This window comes from Rhinolophus sinicus, linkage group LG04, assembly GCF_036562045.2.
Source record: "Rhinolophus sinicus isolate RSC01 linkage group LG04, ASM3656204v1, whole genome shotgun sequence".
Lineage (NCBI taxonomy): Eukaryota > Metazoa > Chordata > Mammalia > Chiroptera > Rhinolophidae > Rhinolophus > Rhinolophus sinicus.
In genome coordinates this window covers 146,168,632-146,190,202 of record NC_133754.1, presented here as the reverse complement: position 1 = coordinate 146,190,202, position 21,571 = coordinate 146,168,632, and the positions used below count along the sequence as shown (strand labels likewise).

The 21,571-nt window shown below is 38.3% G+C and overlaps 1 protein-coding gene and 1 pseudogene across 1 annotated transcript in view; both read left to right on the top strand.

Moving 5' to 3' along the window:
• The first annotated feature begins 2,517 nt into the window (after positions 1-2,517).
• Positions 2,518-2,618, top strand: LOC141571392 (U6 spliceosomal RNA; annotated as a pseudogene).
• Positions 2,619-4,149: 1,531 nt separating this feature from the next.
• The window catches only part of CARNMT1 (carnosine N-methyltransferase 1), a 40,963-nt gene continuing 23,541 nt past the window's right edge, over positions 4,150-21,571 (top strand). The window contains exons 1-3 of the mRNA XM_019736700.2: positions 4,150-4,614; positions 12,427-12,622; positions 13,449-13,612. Of these exons, the coding sequence (XP_019592259.2) occupies positions 4,349-4,614; positions 12,427-12,622; positions 13,449-13,612 (626 nt within the window). The 5' untranslated portion in view covers positions 4,150-4,348. The remainder of the gene's footprint in view (positions 4,615-12,426; positions 12,623-13,448; positions 13,613-21,571) is intronic.

The window sequence follows — 21,571 nt, the reverse complement described above, 5'->3', positions numbered from 1 at the left end:
CTACACCCAGAATTGTTGTGATTTCCTGTCCAGAATTGACTGTGCCTTTTGGGAATATCTCTCAGAATTTCCTTTGGAAACTATCAATCCCTGACTTTCAGTCCATAGGTTTGGATGTGACTGACTCCACAGCCAGCTCTAGGGTGGACATGTGAGCCACACCTGGCTAATCAGAAAATCACAGCCCCACAGTCCCAGCAGTCAGTTCAAGGAAGAGCACGTGACCCAAGCTGATCCAGTGAGAGCCCTGCCCAGACCTTCTGTTGGAACTTTTAGAGAAGAATAGTGCTCTTTTAGAACTACTAGAGAGCAACTGACAGATTTCTGATTATATAATTTGAGCCTCTAGATCTACCTATGCCTCATCTTTTTGGCAATAAGAAACAATAAATCCTTGCCCCCTTTTGGCTTAAACGAATTTGAATTGGTTTGCAAAAAGTGCTCTAACATCTTTGCCGTTTTTGATTTACAGTCATCCTTGAGATTTAGCTCTCATGCCATTTTCAAACTCTTCTTCCTTTTCCTTAACTCCCATTACACTTACTTAATCCATACTGCTTTAATACTAAATCATCTCAATCGTTTAATATTTTCTGGTTTTGCTTACCCACTCACTGTGCCATAAGCTTCTGGAAAGCTTGAACTATTAATTACACTTCTCTTGTCAGAACACTTAAGAATTGTTCACAATTAAGACTCAGATTGACTGATAAATTCTTGGATAAGTTACTTTAGAAAGTCAATAGTTAGAATCTCAAGAATAAATAAAAACTGGACAAATTGTTGCTAATCTAATCGGAGCCCAGCTATTTTGGGTATTTCTGTTTCCATCTTCCTGATTAAATAATAATAATATTATATATATATATATATATATGGCAGAAAAGAAGGGGAAATGATATCAGCGACTATGTTATAAAGTCACACTTTGAATCACCTGAAGAAATATGTTGGGGCATTTGGAGGGGCCCAATAACAACTTCCTGTTTTAAAATGCAGGTTTTATTATTATTCAGGCATGGTGAGACCAAGAGATCAGGAGACAACTGCCATTGTTAAGATAGTTTGTTAGTTATAGTCGCTATGAGGAGGGTGAACACCACACCATGGAGGGTCTCACAGGAAGCACCAGGTTCAGCCAGGAGGCAGAAGGAGTGAGGAGAAAGCACAGGAACGAGACTTTATCGTGGTTCCCATAGGCAAGGAAAGGCAAAGCAAAGCAAGCAGGCTTTGAGGTGAGAATAATTTCAGCAAGCTATAAGGTGTAGGGGCTGTCCCAAATTGGTGTCTGATCCTGGGTTGATTAGGGCAGGCTAATATTGGCTTGGTGTGTGAGAGTTTGATAAAGAAGGAGGTTTGGGGATGTGGTATCTGGATTGGTCAGTTTGCATGTGAAAGGTTCAGGTGACTTGTTTGCTATCTCTAGAAATTAGCTAGCCCTGAGAAGAGCTGTCTCTCCCCAGTCAATGAGGCCCCAGATAGCAGAGCATCAAGAATACAGAAAATAAGAAAATATAATTAATACACTCCTCTCTTTACCACCTAGATTCAGAACAAATTGAGCAATAAGACAAAGGAGAGGCAGGTGGTGGCCAAAATATCCCCTCTATTACTGATAAAACCTACCTTGGAGAATGTGAGAATCAAATGGGCCTCCAAACTCTGTCCAGAATTAGTCACTTACTCATATAGTCTTAGGTAGTATAGGATCAGGACAACTTTTCCAATTGGGAAGGATTTTATGGCATGAGTTATAGAGAAGAAATTGTGCTTACTGCAAGCAAGTTTACTCCCGAGAGGGGAAAAAATAAAGTCAGGAGCTGAGTGGAGCATGCCTAGTTTATTCTTTCCAAATGTATCAATCAAAAGAGACACCCCATGTGAAAGTCAAGGGGTACTGCTTGACTGAACTCCCTTTGCATGGATGGAAACATCAAGAGTGGGAAAGAAATATTACCTGTCACCGAAAAACACTGATTTTTCTGGAAGTTTTAGGAAGATAGTGAAATTCTGGCTTGTCCCTAGACTTGATTACAGCTTCAAGTTTTACATTTTAAATCCAGATTTTCAGGGGCAGCCAGATGGCTCAGTTGGTTCAAGTGTGAGCTCTGAACAACAGGGTTGCTAGTTTGATTCCCACATGGGCCAGTGAGCTGTGCCCTCCACAACTAGACTGAAGACAACAAGCTGCCGCTGAGCTGCCAGAGGGGTGGCCAGATGGCTCAGTTTGCTAGAGCGCGAGCTCTCAACAACAACGTTGCCAGTTCAATTCCACCTGCAACTAAAGATTGAAAACGGCCACTGGACTTGGAGCTGAGCTGCACCCTCCACAACTAGATTGAAGGACAACTACTTGGATGGAGCTGATGGGCCCTGGAGAAACACAGTGTTCCCCAATATTCCCCCAATTAAAAAAATAACAATAAATAAATAAATAATAAATAAATCCAGATTTTCAGCTAATTGATACTCAGAAGAATAATTGACTTGAACAATAGAGTGAAGAAATGAAATGGAATGCTCACTTTAGCAGCACAAAAATTGGAATAATACAGAGAAGATTGGCATGGCCACTATGCACGAATGACACTCAAATTCATGAAGTGGTACATATTTTTGTTATCCTTTGGATATGAAGGAGAAATAAAGACTTTTCCAGACAAACGAAAGCTGAGGGAATTTGCCACCACAAGACCTGCATTATAAGAAATGCTGAAAGGAGCTCTTATACCTGAAATAAAAGGATAAAATTATACCAAACTTTGAGGAAGAGGACAAACAGAAGCAGGAAACTGCAACTCTATTTCAGAACAGGATATTAAATAATTATAACATAGAGGTGAAAGGGTAAAAAAGCATTTTTGAAAAAAGCTCTTTGTGCTCTGTAGTCATCCCGATGGCTTGATAATTCTAGTGGTGAGTTCTCTTGGTTCCAAACCTCCCTCCTTTGGTTGTATATGAAAACAGGTTTGCTAACAGTTAATATGTAGGACTTCCAAACACCAGTCTCGAAGACAAATGAACAACGGATAGAAAACCTGCAAGAATAAGCAAAGAACTGATATCTTGTGTCTGAGGAGGGAAGCTGGGTGGTTAGGGACAGGGATAAAGAAACTTCACATTTGTTAACTCTTTCACTTCCCTTTTGAATTTTGAACCATGTATTATTGTATTACTATTTAAAAATAACTTTAAAATGTTATAAAAATTTTGTATAAAAATGTAATATTAACAAAGAATCACAGTACTTGTTTTAACATTGCCTTTGTTTCAATTATTAATTTAAATGATGAAAATAAAATCCACCTCATTTGCAGTATGATTGTCTTTTTTAACAGAATTTGTGGTGCTTGAGCTTGCTTAACTCTTCTGAATAAAACAATCTGTCCCTTTTACTGTTATTTTGAAAGACTGATTTGCTGGGTGGTAGATTAAATTAAATGGAATGAGTTATTTCCTAAAGATAACATTAAATGCTGGTAGGGCAGCCATTTTACCCATTGGCCTAAAAATGGGGCAAAACGTGACTGTAGGTGAAGAAGAGAGAGAGATTAAGTCTGACATTGCTAAGGGCCACCGTAGATGCTATTGCAGTGCCTGAGGCATTACCATCCTGTGCGCTTTTGCTCTATCCAGTTCCCTTCCTATGGCAAGTGCTAGGTAGAGTTAGGTTCCTGCATTTTCCTTTGCTGCTGCCATCACCAATCAGGGTAGGACTAGAGTCTTCGCAGGCCTCTAAACACTGAAAAGATGATGGTGTCCCTCTCCCTTTATGTAATTAAAACTAGAAATTCATATAGAAAGTGAATTAAAACTTAGTGTGAATGGAAGGCCTTTCTTTTAAACTCTGTAAAATAAATATTCCGAATAAATTCATCAGGGCTGAACTTTTTTTCTGCTTTTCCCTCCTTTGCTAGTTCTTCAGCCTTAGTTCAGTGGCCTGTTCCATAATCCCCCACTTGCAGGGTCTCGAACCCCACCCACAATCGCAGGTGTCAGCCCCACCCAACCAGGGATCCCCTTCGCTCCTCCCACTGGTCCTTAGTTCCACCCACTGTACGCGTCGTCTTGACGTTAGCGCGCCGTTGCCCAAGACTCGCAGCAAATGAACGCTGGCGGCCGCAGCCCACCGTCATACCCTCTCATGCGCGTGCGTACTCGTTCTGGGCGCTGTGAAGACCTGGCGGAGCCCAGCGCAGATGGAGGCCTAAGGGCGGCGGGGGCGGAGCGCGCCGCGAGCTGGGGGCGTGTCCGTGGCGGGCGCTGTCTAGAGGAAGGCCGAGCAGCCGCCACCACGCTTTCAGTCGCAGCGATACGCAAACGAGCCAGGCTGAGGGCCACGGCGGCGATGCAGCGACGACGGCGCCCATCGCCGCATGCCTCTCAGCTGCGGGAGAGCTGCGGGGGCGGCGGGGGCGGCCGCGGTGGCTGCGGTGGCTGCGGCGGGAGCGGGGAGGTGGAAGTGCAGTTCTCCGCGGGGCGTTTGGGCTCGGTCGCGGTCGATTCGGCGGCGGCGGCGGCGGCGGCGGCGCCCGCGCGCAGCACCGAGGAGGAGGAGGAGAGGCTGGAGCGCGAGCACTTCTGGAAGATCATTAATGCCTTCCGCTACTACGGGTAAGGAGCCGGTGGCGGACCCTAGCTCAGCCCGTCGGGGCGTCCGCTGGTGCGGCGGACCCGCTGGAACGGTGGCGCCACCCGCGCTCGCCCTCCGGCCGCCACGCCTCCGGGGTTCCCGGACCGGGCCGCTTGAGCTGACCTCAGGGTCCCCGAGTCACCTCCCACCACCGTAGCCCCTCTCGGGCCAGTACACCCGCGTGTCTGCCGCGCTGTCTTGCTCAGCTACGTGTCTTCTGACCTCAGGATCTGATTAACTCTCTTGCCTTTCATCCCTCGTTAAAGGTTTGGCTTTGAGGCCGGTGAGGCCGAAAAAGTGCTGTAACAATTTCAGATAGAAGATGGTGATGGTAAATCATTCAGTGTTGGGCTTGATTTGTCTGTGTTGTCGGTCGATGTCCTCCAAACTGAACCCACGGAGAGCCCAAGTTCACCTCCACGTGGGATGCTGTAGAACGCATTTTCTCAAACTGTTGCCAGTTCTTATGAGAACAGCATGAGATTTCCACCCCCTTCCCCCCCCTCCCCCCCGCTTGGCGCTGTGAATGTACTGGCACCTTTGTGGTGAGCGAGTGAATGATGCCGCTCAATGTCTTTAACTGGTGGGTGTAATGAAGATTGGAGGTGGTCCAGCTGTCCTAACATTTGCTAATTATTAAGGGGGGACGAGAGAAGGTACAGGGAGACCCACCTTTGGGATCTTTTATTTTGCAAATATGTATCGAAGTCTCCTCGTGGGCTAGGCATGGTGGTAGGACTTTTAAACTTCCTAACTTCTACTTTTCTTCTAGATAGATGTTAACATAGCTTAATCACCAAATTTTAATTCCAAAATCTGGAAGGAACTTAAATCAACTGTATTTTCAAGTAAAGATAGTACTTTTATTCTGTTAGGGATGAGTCCACCGAGGGACATGTTCTGGGTCTGCAGTTGAAGTCTGCAAACATGACCTTCTGCCCAAGTAAAACGGTTCCCTTAGATGGGCTTCTGCTGTACTTTATGCAGACTTTTAAAATATTGCTTGATTGTGACCTCCTCAAGGACATGGACTGAGCCTTATTTATTTTTATGTCACCAGTGCTTGGCATATGTTGTTGAAGCTCTATTTTTAATAAGACAAGTAGTAGCAAAGAAATACATTTGTCATTCCCAAATAGTCTGTGGATTTGTGACCAGTGGTAAAATAGTTTATTATCTTGAGTTTGGAAACTTGCTTAATAGAAGTTTAAGTTATTTAAAATCTGTTTACATTTGTGACATGAATTTTTAAAGTTCAGAGATCTTGAGGAAACAATTTACTAATTAATTTAATTAAGCACAGGAGTAGGAACGGTGGACCGCGTTACTTATGGAGCCCAAAGGGGAATTAGTAGTATGGGGATTTTATTTAGTATCAACAAAGGGAAGAAGGCAGACAACCAGAGAATTGAATTTGATGTAAGTATCGTGCCTGGAAGAACCATAAAGGGAGGGGAAGCAGCTGACATTAGATAGCTAAGCGTGGTAGGTGCAGAAAAGTCTGGTACATTTTACTATTGAAAAATCTAGAGATAATGTCTTGCGACTACTGTGCACCTAACTAGTTAAAAATGTGTGCGTACCCAGTTCTAAAATGTTAGGACTAATTTAGAATTGATATTTATGATTAAGTATCAGATGGGCCTTTTTGTTGTGGGGGGACTTTGACCTGTGTAGCAGTAGAGAAAAGGGCACTTGTGTGCATGTTCTAGTGGTTGTGGTACATTTTCCTATACTCTTTACCAGTTTAATGTGGGATTGAGGAAAATTTCATTTTTAAAATACAGTCCTTTTTATTTGTTTCATCTCTCTATGAAACACTTCCAATCTCTAGACTGAAAAGAGCATATGATCAAAAAAATAGGCTTTTAAAAATATCACTTAAAGGATTAGGGATATGGAGAACGTACAGCAGAAAACACTGGATTGTTATATTCCAGTATTTTATGATCTTCTAGACCTGCACTGTCCAGTACCTTAGCCACTGGTTACATCTGACTAAATTTAAGCTTAAATTAATTAAAACTTAATAAAATTAAAAATTAATTTCCTCAATCTCAGTGGCCACATTTCAAGTGCTCATTAGCCACATGTGGGTAGGGTCTGCTATATTGGACAGTGCAGATGTAAGTTTCCATCATTGCAATAAATTCTGATAGACAATCCTATTCTAGACCTTTGGGCAAGTACTTCCAAATTTTAGAGTTTGGTTTTACTGCTAAATGTCTTTTAGTCATTATATAGGAGATTTAGATTAAAGATCATAGGGTAATAAGTGTCTTTTGGTTAATGTTTTCTCTTTCCAGTGCCTTCCAATTTTGTGCTTCCTACAGATTTTGCTTAGATGACATAGTCTGACTAAGGTAAAAATGATTACAGTATTGTACTGAATAGCAAAAAATGTTGTTAGCCTTAAAATGTCACTCTTGTTATGAATGAAGAGACCTAGTCTCAGAAAATACTGCAGTTGAAAAATCAAAGCTCTTGTCAGAAATGTCCTACTTTTAGAAATAATGGTTAGGTTAGATTTTAAAAATTGAGATGTAGAGGTCATTTTTATAGGTGAGAGGTAGGCATATAAAGAGGTGAGTAACTTGCCCAGGGTTACACAACCAAATTGTGGAACTAAATTGTGATAGAGTCTGGCTTGAAATCCAAAGTCGTTCACTAAAATTTTACCCTGCATTATTAAGCAGTGATACTAGTAAGACAACTTTAAGCGTGGGTTATTTAATAAATATTGTAAATGGATTGAGACAGACTTTCCTTTTGAAAAGGTGGCTTTCCTGTTTGGAATTTCAGAGTAGTTCAACAGGTGCAGAGGAATGGGTCACTGACCTTGGTCCTTGGCTCAGACTCAGCATCAGACCCACCCTGATGAAAGGTGACTAAATCAGAGCTGGGGTCACTCCCCAGAGCAACCTTCTAGAAAATGCTGGAGGTAGAGATACCCTTAAGGAAAGATGGCTGCTGACTCTACTTTCTCCCCTTACCTGCCAGAGGATATGGCCTCCTGATGCTGACTGAGGATAGTCTGAAGATATTAAAACATTCCTTTATAGCAGGGTTGGCAAACTTTCTTTAAGGGCCAGGCAATGAATATTTTAACCTCTCAGGTCTAGGTGGTTTCTGTTACACCTATTCAACTCTGCCCTTGTATGGAAGCAACCATAAGCAATATGAACAAAAGAGCATGGCAATGTTCCTGTAAAACTCTTTTTACAAAAACAGACTAAGTGTGTGTGGCAGGGGAGTTTGCCACCCCTGTATTAAAGCACATAGTCATCAGACAAACTCAAAAAGTGCCTGGAGGTTTTGCTTAGAAATAAATGATAAATATTTATTCAAGGGTGTTAGGGTTTGCAACTTGGAAACACAACTAGGCAAAAACGAAGATGTGTTCCAAAAAAGAAAAAGTTACAAGTTCTTATAGTAAAATGTACATTCTTGAGAATAATCAGTGCTGTATTCCTTGCCCTAGGATTGGTCCAGGATGGTTATTGGTCAGATGTTAGGCAGTCTGGATGACGGATGCCAGGTTATCTGGATGCATAAGTCCTTCATGGAGTGGTTAGAGGGTTATCTGGAGGCCTCATGTATGTTCAGGTATTTCTGCAGAACTGGAAAGTTAAAAAATGTAAGTTCCGAGGCTAGTTAAAACAAGAATAGAATCGTTTCCTCATAATCTCCACCTACTTGATTTTAGTAATTTATCAGCTTGACTACAGTGACTGCAGTTTACTTCTTCATTCTGTTTCTCATAGTGTAAGCATTTCCAGAATAGATGAAGGTAGCCCCAATTATAATGGTATAGTAAGAACTGGACTCGTTTCTCAACTTTGGTAAGACTTGAATTATTTCAAGAGTCACTGTGGGTGAATGGTATAGACAGCTTTGCACACAGTTAAGTAATCAAGGGTTGAGGGATATGCTATGTCTTATCCTGCCTGTGTAGTTATATCACTTCTGTAGCAGTAATTGACAACACGTATGTGTGTGGACTCTTCTGCCCAATCCATAACTTACCTCAACTCTCCTGCTATCATGGAAATAAGTAGTCTTCATGGAGAACCAAAAATGGCACCTAGGAAGTCTGACTGAATATTGATTGCTTTTTACATATGTTGAAATGTGCAGATTAAATAGTGACAAAGATGAAACTTGTATTTTAGAATACATCTGATGGTGGGGGGGGTTAGGTTGGGGACAACATTCCTATAGGTAGCAGGCCTCTCCGTAATCTTTGGAAGACACACTACGGGCCTGAGGTAAAGCACTGGAGAGAGGTGTAATTTGCAGATACTTTTATGAAGTAGCATCAAAAGGACCTTGGGTTTATTGATTGTGTGGGCTATGAGAAGAGGCATTTTAGGATGACTTGTTAGTTTCTGATTTGAGTGGATGTATGGTGTACCATTCACCAGCATCAGCCATATTGGAAGAAGTGCAAGATTTTTTTGGTGGGACATGTGCTAAGTTTAGTTTGGATATGTTAAGTTTTGAGGTATGGTGAGAGGGAGATTGTGGGGCATCCAGTGCTGGAGAATACTGCAGAATAAAGTACCAAGAGATTAACCTGTTAACAGTGAATTGTAAATTGTTGCAACTGTGCTGTTTGCCTAACGTATTATGGCCACTTTAAATAGTTCCTTTAGTGTCATACTTTATTGCTAGGAATGTAAATTGATACAATCTTTCTGAAAATCAGTTTGTACCAAGAACCTTAAAAATACTCATCCATTCTGTCCTGGTAATTCTTCTTTTGGGAATTTGTGGTATTTTTTTTTTTTTAAATATAGACAAATTTTTAACACAAAGTTTACAATATAGACAGACTAGTAGAAGTATCTAAATGTCCAATGTTTGGGAAATAGATAAGTAAATTTTGGTAGCATCACATGAAATGATAAATAGTCATTTGTAATCATTTGTCATGTAATCATTTGAGAACTTTTTTCTGATCTGGGAAAATTCCTTTAATAAGAATTGACTTGACTGTGTATGTATGTGAATCATTTGGAGGTCTTGTTAAAAGACATGACATTTCCGTAGATCTTACTGGGTAGAGGCAGAGATTCTCCATTCCTAAACCACTGCCATTTGATCTCCCATATGTACTACCACATTCTGACAGGAAAGGTGCTGGATGACTTTGTCTTAAACAACAACAAAACAGGGAGAAATGCGCCAAAAAATGAGAAATGGTTGCCTCTAGCAGAGGTTATTATTAGTAGCGGTTTTTCTCCTGAAGACTTTCACTTTTCTGCATTTTTCTTATTTTCAGTGTAAACATTAGTTTTACAAATTAGATATACCTCCTATTTTTGAGCACTTGCTATGTTGTCAGACATTGGACTAAGTGTTTATATGCATTGTTTTGTTAACATTTTCAGTGAAACCCCATTGGATAAGCAGAGCAGTATCATGGTACCTACCTCATGGGGTTTTATGGAGATTTTTCAGAATAATCCATGTTAAGTGACTTGGTTTAGTGCCTAGCATTTATTGTCTGAATAAATGATAGCTTCCGTAATCATTATCGTTATGTTTCACAGAGAAAGAAGTAATTTGCCAAGCGTCACATAACAAATAGGTGGCATAATCTGGATTTCAATCCAGAGCTCTTTGACTCCAGAGCTCACTGCTATAGTTTCAAGGAGGGTAAAAAGCAAACATCAGTGCAGCCACTGCCAACTTGATGTTTTTACATTGCCTGTAAGCACCCTCCCATAATACCATCACACACAAGCTTCTAAAAACATGTCCAGGTTTTTGCTTAAGTTTTGTCAGGAGCTTCTTCAGAACTTCTTTTTCCTTCTCCTTTTTTTTTTTTTTAGCCCCCAGTAGTTATTATCATTGTCTTTGTTTCTTTTACCCCATAGAACAGCCCTGTGAGGTCTGAGGTGTTGAATCATCACGGTTCACAGATATGGAAAGTGAGAGTCGGAGAGTTCAGCTTGCCGGGATTTACACGCAGTTCTGTTTTAACTCCAAAATCCATGGTCTTTTTTTACTGCATCATGTAGATTTAAGATCTTTACATGGCCAGAATTGCCAGATAAAATAAAGGGTACCTGTTAAATTTGAATTTCAGATAAACAATGAATAATTTTAGTATGGCCAATGAAGTATTGCGGACATATTTCTTTAAATATTACTTCTCAGAAATTAGCGAGTTATTTGGTATAAAGTAAAAAATGAGAGAGTTATTTGGATAGAGAGATTCAGGCAACCAAATAAAATAGAGTATTTTTTATTTTCATTTAACACTGAATAAATGCCAAGAACATTTAAAAGAAACATACATTTATTCATTTGTATATGTAAACTGTAAAATGATGCAGTGAGCCCCCATGAACCTACCACTCAGTTTTTAAAAAGAATGTTATCATATCCCTTTCCCCTGAAAAAAATTACTTTCCTGAATTTTTATTTCCTTGCTCTCCTTGTAGTTTTTCTACATATGTTCAGTCCCTATGATATATATTGTTTATTTTTGTATAACATGGAATTATATATTTTTTTTTAATTAACTTTTTTTTTTTTAATTTTTTATTGGGGAATATTGGGGAACGATGTGTTTCTCCAGGGCCCATCAGCTCCAAGTAGTCCTTCAATCTAGTTGTGGAGGGCGCAGCTCACTACTGGCCCATGTGGGAATCAAACCAGCAGCCCTATTGCTCAGAGCTCATGCTCTAACCAACTGAGCCATCCGGCCGCCCCTATAATATATTTTTCTTTAACTTCAGTTTCAACAAATGTTTGCATTCCGCAGTTTTATCCATATTATTCTCTGTAGCTATAATTTATTAATTTAACTGCACTGTACATTCTTTGTTCAGTCTATTGGTGATGGACCTTTGTTTCCAGATTTTTTTGTCATTTCTAACAGTGCTGTGATGAAGATAGTTCATGTTTCATGGTGATCATTTGCAAGAGTTTCTTGAGTATGTGTCTAGGAGTACATTTGCTAGGTCATAGGGAGTGTGCATATTAAGCTTTATTAGGTAATGCTAAATTATTTTCCAAAGTAGTTCTACTAATTTTGTACCCACCATCAATCAGCATATAAATAATCTAATTATTCCACAGTTTCACCAACATTTCATATAGATAGGCTTAAATTTCGCCCATCTGATTGAAGTGGGATTTCATTGTGAGTGTAACATTTAACTTTTAAAAATGATACTCTTCAAATTTTATAAATAGGTAGTCTCTCTCCATTGTGACTTTTAAAGTTATTTGGAAACTTTTGGAATGCAAAATGTGAATACTGTTATCTAAAATGCTGTAGAATTTCAGTTTTTCATTTGTTTATTTTATAGTACATAAGATCTTTATGATATTTTGGAAATTTCAACTTGGTTGGCTCTTAATTTCAGAAGATATTCTAAAGTAATTTCAGAACAACATTCTGTTACTTGAGGGAGAAATCTAAAGCAATCAGCTGGTTTTGCTGAAAATTTTAAGTTTGGAAATTGAAATCATAAAAATAAACTTATTGTATACTAATTCTATCTAATTTCTTTTTTACCCTCCTCTCATTGGCTCAGATGTTTACTTTTACTAGTTATGAACGATTTGTCTTTTGTTTGGTTGCTTAGAGAATTTGTACTAAGGTAAAAACATAAAATTTTCTAAGTGGATATCGTTTAAGAAACCAAAAGATTGTAAGTGACAAGACAGTATCCAACATTATAAGGGAATGATTATACAGAAAGACAACTTCAAAATACGATTGGCCTCTCCTGAGAATTATTTTGCCAATTTAAAAAACACCTTTTATGTTTTAGCACCAGTATGCATGAGCGAGTGAACCGAACAGAAAGACAATTTCGATCACTTCCAGCTAATCAACAGAAACTACTTCCTCATTTTCTTCTTCACTTGGACAAGATCCGGAAATGCATTGATCATAATCAAGAAATACTCCTGACCATTGTGAATGATTGCATACATATGTTTGAAAATAAAGAATATGGAGAAGATGTATGTGAAAGTTTGTTCTATTTGTTTTTATTTTAGGGCTTGACCTCTATATTTGGAGGTCTTTATCTTTCTGGATTTCATTCTTATAAGTTTGCATGGATCATTTGCTCTACTCAGAGAATGTTTTCACTTACATGTTCAGTCATTTGATTAGGCTTAATAGAACAGTATGCCAGAAACTAGATTTGTTTACTGATGGTTTTTTTTTTTTCTTTCTAAAACTACTAAGATAATTTGGGGTTTTGATACACTTTCACATTGTGTTCTGACACATAGAGTTTGTGACTTACATTTTTATAAACTTTATTAGCTATGTAAAATTAATTTTCCTTACTAAACTCATTATTTTGAGTATATTGATAGTCATCTTTCATTTTAAGAAATTATTTTTGCTTATAAATCTCAAGGGACTGGCAGTAATAGAAACTGAAGTCCTCTTTTTGTATCCACAGGATAGATACAGTTGGGCCACTCCAGTGTGAGCCTCTCCATGCTGCCCCATCAGTGACCTGGAGGGACCTTCTCTCTCTTAGAGAGAGAATGTTTGGTCTCCATAGCAGCTCAGTGCTGGTCCTCTACTGAGTAAAGACTGCTTAATTATATGGTGGTTTCATGATTAATGGACCATAATCTATTGAGGGTAGAAGTGAGACCACCAGACTCTTTTCATTTAGGATCTCAAGCTGCACTCGAACCCGGTTGAGGTGAGAGGCCAGTGATTTATCCACTAAACCATCTGTATAGCCCCTTAGTAGCATGTCTGTTTAACCATATTCAAGATTGATTACTTTTCTCAGAAACTAATTGATTTTTGTTTTTTAAACAGGGGAATGGAAAGATTATGCCAGCATCTACATTTGACATGGATAAGTTAAAATCCACATTGAAACAGTTTGTGAGAGACTGGTGTGAAACTGGGAAAGCAGAAAGGGATGCCTGCTACCAGCCAATCATTAAAGAAATTTTAAAAAATTTTCCGAAAGAGAGATGGTAAATAATATCTTGTTTTTAACCAATTTATTTAAGATACATTAGCACTGAGTTTCTCTATGAGACATTTCACAGTCTTGATTCATTTTTATAGTTGCTGTGTGCCTGTATTTTTTTCATGTGTGGGTGTGTAGTGTTATATTTGTTCTTGGATGCTCTGTGTGAGGTTGTAGTTAATGTTTTGAATAATTTTTTGCTCTAGTAGTATGGAAAATTATCTACAAATTAAAATGAGAAGTTTAGCTTGGATGATCATTATCAATGATATCTTTTTATAATTTGCTTAATGGCAGAGCAAAAAGCTGCAAACTTTTCATTTTCCTCATTATGACATATTTGTAAGCAAATGGGGGGTTGATAGCTTAGAGCAGAGATTTTTCACTTTTTAATGCCATGAAAACCTCGAATAGTCTGAAGCCCATGGTCCACTTTTCAGAATAACATTTATAAATGTATAAGATAAAATATATAGGATTACAAAGAAATGAGTTATTTTGAAATACAGTTACCAACATACTTAAAAAGCAAATTGGTGATATAACTTGCTTTTTATCATGTATTACACCAAATAAAATCTAGCAGCAAGTATTACTGTATTTTGAAAATGCTGAATGATATATATGTTATTTTGAGAATCTCAACAACTAATATAAAGTGAAAATATATGTGGTTTCTATTGGTGATAAAGTCACAGGCATTCCTAAAACTACTGTTGATTGTTGTCTGCATTTATAATTGAAGAAAAAAGTATCAGTTAAAGGTTAATGAAATTAAAGTGTAATTTTTTTCCCCCTATCTCCTTCATAGATCCAGTGAATTCCCTCCATAGACCCTTTGGGTCCATGGATCTCAGGTTAGGAACCCCTGAATTAGAGACTATATGTTTAAAGAGAACCACTGAATGAAATTCAATCTAACATTTAAAGGATTTTTGTAGAGAGGCTCCTTTTCATCATCTCCTTCCCCTCCTCAATGATTGACATTTTTAAGTTGGGTATATCCTTTCAGAAATTTCAGTGTGTGTGTGTGTGTGTGTGTGTGTGTGTGTTCTTTCTTTTTAAAAAATGTTTTATTTTGAAATAAATCAAAATTACAGGTAAGTTATATGAATTGTGCAGAGAGCTCCCATATACTCTTTACCTAAATTAATCAATTCTTAGCATTTTACATTTGCTTTATTTCCTTTTCCTACTTCCCTCACTCCTACCTTCCCCCACTTGACTTGGACCTGATGCATTCACGAAAAACACACTTAAAATAAATAAAATGTTAAACAAAAAAAAATAAATAAATAAATAAATAAATAAAATATATATATATATATATATATATATATATATATATATACTTCACTATTTATATTAGCTCCCCTTCAACCCCTTTACCCTCGATGTGGTTATGTTTTATTTGAAATTCAGTACATTGAGGTTTATTTGTTTCAGTTTACTTTCAGTTAGGGTTGTGTGTCCCCTGTCCCTACATCATCCTTGTCGATGCATTTTTATTTTTTGATTTGTGAATTATCAAAGACAAAACTAGACAAAAAAGTGATATTCAGAAAACGTGTCATTCCCTCCCCTATACCTTCTACACCCCATTTCACTCCCCACCCCCAGTCCCACATCACATATAATCAGTATCATTGATTTGTTATTTATCCTTGTTTTTTATGAAAGTAAGCAGATAAATGTTTTTCTTTTTAAGAACCCCCTTTTTTCATAAACAAAAGTAGGATACTGTATATTTTATTTTGCACTTTTTTTTTTTCACTTAATGATATATCCTAGAAATAACTGCATATCAGTTCATGGAGGTTTTCCTCGATCTTTTTTTTTTTTTTTTTAAACAGCTTCAGATTACTTCAACCAGTCTCCTATATTTAGTTATTTAAGTAGTTGGCAGTATCTGACAATTACAAATAATGCTACAATTAATAACCTTATGCATATGTATCTTGGTATTATTGGAGGTGTATCTGTAGTGTAAATTCTTAGATGTGGGATTGCTATATGTGAAAGGTAAATGTCTTTGAAGCATGGTTCGTGTATTATCCATTGCTATGTAACAAATTTTAACTGCTTAAAACAGCACATTTATTGTTTCACAGTTTCTGTAGGTCAGAAGTATGGGCAAGGCTTAACCAGGTTCTCTGTGTAGGGTCTTACAAGACTGCAATCGAGATGTCTGCTCTGCTAGCCATGTTCTCAGAGATGCTTGACTGTGGAAGTATATACTTCTAAGCTCACAGTGCTGGCAGAATTTATTTCATTGTTGTTTTAGGCCCTGGCTTGTTATCGGCTGAAAACTGGCCTCCGCTCCTAGAAGCCTCACAGTTCCTTGTCTGTGGGCTTTTACAAATGACCACTTCATCAAAACAAAAAAAGTCTAGAGCAAGTAGGCTCCAAATGGAGTCTTACATAATGTAACATAATCACAGAAGTGACATCTGTTGGTTAGAAGCAACTCATAGGTCCTGTGCACACACAAAGGGAGGGGACTATAAAAAAAAAAAAAAGGATGTGATCAGAAGAGAGTGGGGGCCACGCTAGTCTCTGCCTCAGTTATTGCCACACACCCCTGAGGGCTGTACTGTTTTTGCCTTCCTACTATAATGTAGGAAAGTGCCTGTTTTCTCACAGCCTTGTCGAATACATTATCAAGCATTTGAACTTTTACCAGTCTAATGGGTGGGAAATTGTATCTTGGAATAATTTTAATTTGTATTTCTCTTATGAGTGAAGTTGAACATCTTCATATGTTTAAGGGCTGTTTTGTATCCTGTTTTGAGAATTCTATATTCATGTCTTTTTTAAAAATTGAGGTGAGATGCACATAAAAAAGTACTCATTTTAAAGTCAACAATTCAGTGGCATTAAGGACATTCACAGTGTTGGGCATCCATCACCTCTATATGCTTCTAAAACATTTTTATCAACCCAAAATAAACCGTGTACTCATTAAGCAGTTACTCCCCACTCTTCACCTTTATTTGTCAGCAGTTTGAGCATGAGGTGCCTAGATGCGGTTTTCTTTGTGTTCATCCTGCTTGGGGTTTGTGTAGATACATATCACCAAATCAAATATTCTTTGCTCTTTACCTCTTCACATGTATCTCCTATCCTTTTCTCTTTATTTCTTTCTCTTCTGAGACTCCAGTTACATACACGTTGATTAAACTGTCTCAGGTTTCAGATGGCTCTTTTTCCACACTGTCCCTAACCCTCTAACTCTTTTTATACCTGGGGTACCAAAACAATGTATACCCCTGACTTGTGTTCATCTTTTGTTATCATACTCATATATTGCGTATTACAATTTTAATACAGTTTTTTCCTTTCTTAAGATGTGTATACATTTTTTTGGCACCCTCTGTATTTTAGTTTGGAAAGTTTCTATTGACTTTACTTGAATTTCACTGATTGTTATTATGCCAGTCTGTTAATAAGCTCATTGAAAGACTTCTTTATTTCTAATACAACATTAAAAAAAAAAATTCTAGCACTTCCATATATATACATACATTTTCGTGTGTGTGTGTGTGTGTGTGTGTGTGTATTTGCTGAAATTTCCTATTTGTACGTGCAATCTACCTTTTCCATTTGATTCTTTAACATATTTTTTATGGTTATTTAAAAATCCCTCTCTAATAATTCTGACGTGTGCTCTCTGTCAAAGGCGTCCTCTCATAACAATTGATTACATGTTTTTTTTGCTTTTTTTGCATGTCTCATAACTTTTTGATTAAATGCTACACATTGTATGTAAAGGAACAGTAGAAACTGAAGTAATAATGACAACCAGAAAAAATAATGGCAGGCAGCTAGTGTAGGGGGCTGAGTGAATATCTTAATTGTTTTTATATCTAATGTTCTTACATGTTAATACAATCACTTAAGAAAAATTTGTCCATAAACTTTATATCTAGAAATGTAGCAATGTAGCAATATTGTTGCTTTCTGGGAAACAAAACAGTTTTTAGTTTTCATCTGCATCTCACCTTTTACTTCATGCACATAGATTTTAATATGTTTTCTATAGCTCATTAATAAGAAATTTTTGCAACATTAAGAAATGCTCAAACTCTTAAGGAACAAGTATATAGTTCTTCAGCAGTAAATGAACGGCTTTGTCTACAGGAATTCATTGGTATTTTAGTATTGTCATCTGCAAAGGATAGGATTGAGGGTGTTTTGTTGTTTAGCCACCCTTTAACATGCAGTGGCTGCTAATCCACCTTATTTAAATACCTATTTGTCTGTATGCCATGTAGATTGTCTTTAGCTGAATAAATATAAAAATCATCCACTGTATTTCTCCTTCTAGATAGTAATTTTTTTTTTATATTCTGTGCTATAATTACCTTTTGAATACACAGTTGAAGAGGTAATAGATTCATTATATACTTCTGATTACTGTATCAGTTAAAACATTCATTATCTTTATTCCATTGTTGAAGACAGTTATGACACCACTCATTTTCAATTCTATAAATATTTTTTAATACTTTTTGTTTTTCAATTACGGTTCAATTAAGTTTTCAATTAATACTTTTTGTTTTTCAATTACTTTCAGGTGTACAACATAGTTAGACATTTATATAACTTATGAGGTGATCACCCTGATAAATCTAGTACCCATTTGACACCATACATAGTTGTTATAATATTATGACTGTGTTCCTTATGCTATACTTTACATCTCCATGACTATTTTATAACTACTAATTTGTACCTTTTAATCCCTTCTCTTTTTCAACCCATTCCCCCAACCCCTCTCCCATCTGACATCAGAATGTTCTCTGTATCTATGAATTTGTTTCTGTTTTGTTTGTTCGTTCATTTTGTTTTTTAGATTCCACATTAAAGTGAAATCATATGGCATTTGTCTCTCTGTTTGACACTCCGTTCAGCACAGTACCTTCCAGGTCCATCCATGTTGTTGCAGGTGGAAAGATTTTTTCTTTTTTATGGCTCAGTAATATTCCCTTGTATACGCATATATGTAGCCACCTCTTCTTTATCCATTCATCCATTGCTAGACACCCAGTTTGCTTCCATAGCTTGGCTATTGTAAACAATGCTGCAGTGAACATACGGATGCACATGTCCCTTAGAAGTAGTGTTTTGGATTTCTTCGGATAAATACCCAGAAGTGGGATTACTAGATCCTTCTTTGTCTCTTGTTATAGCCTTTGTTTTAAAGTCTACTTTGGTATAAGTATTGCTACCCCAGCTTTTTTGTTTGTTTCCATTTTCATGAAACATCTTTTTCCCTTTACTTTCAGTCTGTTTGTGTTTTTCAATCTGAAGTCTCTTGTAGGCAACATACGTGGACTAACGGTTAAGTTCATGCACTAGTTTGCAAAAATATTGCTAACTTTTTTTGATATCAGAGGGATTATTCATTATGAATTTGTACCAACTGGACAAATAGTTAACCAAGTTTACTATTACGAAGTGCTGAAAAGACTGTGTGAAAAAGTTAGACAACCTGAACTTTTCCCAAAAAATTCATGGTTCTTGCATCACGGCAATATACCAGCTCACACGGCACTGTCTGTGAGGGAGTTTTAGCCAGTAAACAAATAACTGTATTGGAACACCCTCCCTCCTCACCTGGTCTGGCCTTCAATGACTTCTTTCTTTACCTGAAGATAAAGGAAGTGTTGGAAGGAAGACATTTTGATGACATTCAGGACATCCAGGGTAATATGATGACAGCTCTGGTGGCCATTCCAGAAAAAGAGTTCCAAAATTGCTTTGAAGGATGGACTAGGCGCTGGCATCATTGCATAGCTTTCCAAGGGGAGAGTACTTTGAAGGTGACCATAGTGCTATTCAGCAATGAGGTATGTAGCACTTTTTTTAGGATGAGTTAGTGAACTTAATTGTCAGACCTCATATGTAAGCATCTTGTTTTCTTATCCATTCAGCCATCCTATGTCTTTTGATTGGAGCATTTAATCCATTTACATTTAAAATAATTGTTGATAGATGTGTAGTTATTACTATTTTATGCATGTTTTATCTTTTCTTAAAGAAGTCCCTTTAACATTTCTTGAAATACTGGTTTGGTGGTGATGAACTCCTTTAGTTTTTTTCTTGTTGTGCAAGCTCTTTATCTATCCTTCAATTTTCAATGATAGAATTAGTTGTAGGTCCTTGCTTTTTATCACTTTGAAGATTTCTTGCTAACCCCTTCTGACCCATGAAGTTTCTGTTGAGAAATCAGCTGACAGTCTTATGGGAGCTCCATTGTAGATAACTAACTACTTTTTTCTTGCTGCGTTTAAGATTCTCTGTATTTAACCTCTGGTATTTTCATTACGGTGTGTCTTAGTGTGGGCCTCTTTGGGTTCATCTTCTTTGGGACTCTGTGCTTCCTGGGTTTAAATCTGTTTCCTTTGTCAGGTTAGGGAAGTTTTCCCTCATTATTTCTTCAGATTTCTTTGCTCTATTCTTTCATTTGAGACAGCAAGGTTTCTATTCCTTGCTCTCTTTTTCTGGTAACCCTGATGCAAATTTTGGTATGCTTGATGTTGTCCTAGAGGCCCCTTAAACTATCATTTTTTTGGATTCCCTTTTCTTTTTGCTGTTCTGATCAGATGTTTGTGCTACCTTATCTTCTAAATCACTGATTCAGTCCTCTGCTTCATTTAATTTACTGTTGATTCCCTCTAAGATATCCTTTGTTTATTGTATTCTTCATTTCTGATTGGTGCTTTTTTATGTTTTGTATCTCCATTTTTATGTTTCCCATCTCCATTTTTATGTTTCCCATCTTTGTTGAAGCTCTCCCTGAGATCATTGAACATCCTTATATCCATTATTTGGAATTCTGCGTCTGGTAAATTGTCTCCATTTTGTTTAGTTCTTTTTCTGCAGCTTTGTTCTCTTCTTTCATTTGGGACATGTTTCTTTGTCTCTTCGTTTTGGCTGCCTCTCTATGTTTGTTTCTGTGTATTAGGTAGGTGTTTGTTTCCTGGTCTTAGTAGAGTGGCCTTGTGCAACAGGTGTCCTGTGGGACCCAGTGGTGCAGTCTCCCTGGTCACTTGAGCCAGGAGCTGTAGGTGTGTCCCTTTTGTAGGTTGTGTGTACCCTCCTGTTGTAGTTGAGCCTTGGTTGCTGTTTGCATGTCAGTGGGAGGGACTGACCCTCAGGCTGATTGGTTGTGAGGACTGACTCTGACTACAGTGGAGGAGCTGTTGCACAAGGGCTGACCCTATGGAGCAGCATTTGCTTTAGCAGGGCTCTGGTGCCTTCCCAGTGGGCCCATTGTATGTGTTGTCCTCAGAAGCAGCTGTGTGGTGCTCCATCTTGGTCTGAAGCTAGTCACTGCATGTCCTAGACTTGGGGTCTCTAGGAAGAGGCCTCGCTACAGCCCAAGTTCAGCCACAACCTGTGCCCTGCCCAATGCGACCCGGAATGAACCACAAAGCAATCTGCAGCTGGCCGTTACTTGCACTGGGCTGGGATGTGCCTGGGAGAGGCTAAGCTGAGAGCTGAGACCCAAGGCTGGCTGCCACTAATGCCAGGCTTGGGGCTGCTTAGTAAGAGGTACAGGGCACGTTGAGGCCACGTGCTGTTTGTTTGGGATTTGTGAACCTTTGAGAGATTTTTAAAACTCTGTATCATGAGCCAAGACAGGCTATTTGTATGGAAAACTACTGGAAGTGGCTTGGGTGGGCCCGAAAGTTGGATGAAGCAGGGTCTCAGAGAATCACCAAGGCTAGGTGAAAAACATTGATGGAGACTCAGGTATGTTACCTGCCTAAGTATTTACACTGGGTGGAGTTGGGTTCAACAAAGGAACAGTGGCTGCTGCCAGTACTTCTGTCTGGGAGAAAGCTGCCCCTCCAGCCCTTGCCTTAAAGCCAGATAATTCAGTTCCTACCTATATGTCCCTGGTACCTTTTGAGCTGCTGCCCCAGTGCTGGAGCTCAGAGCAAGTGAGTCTGAC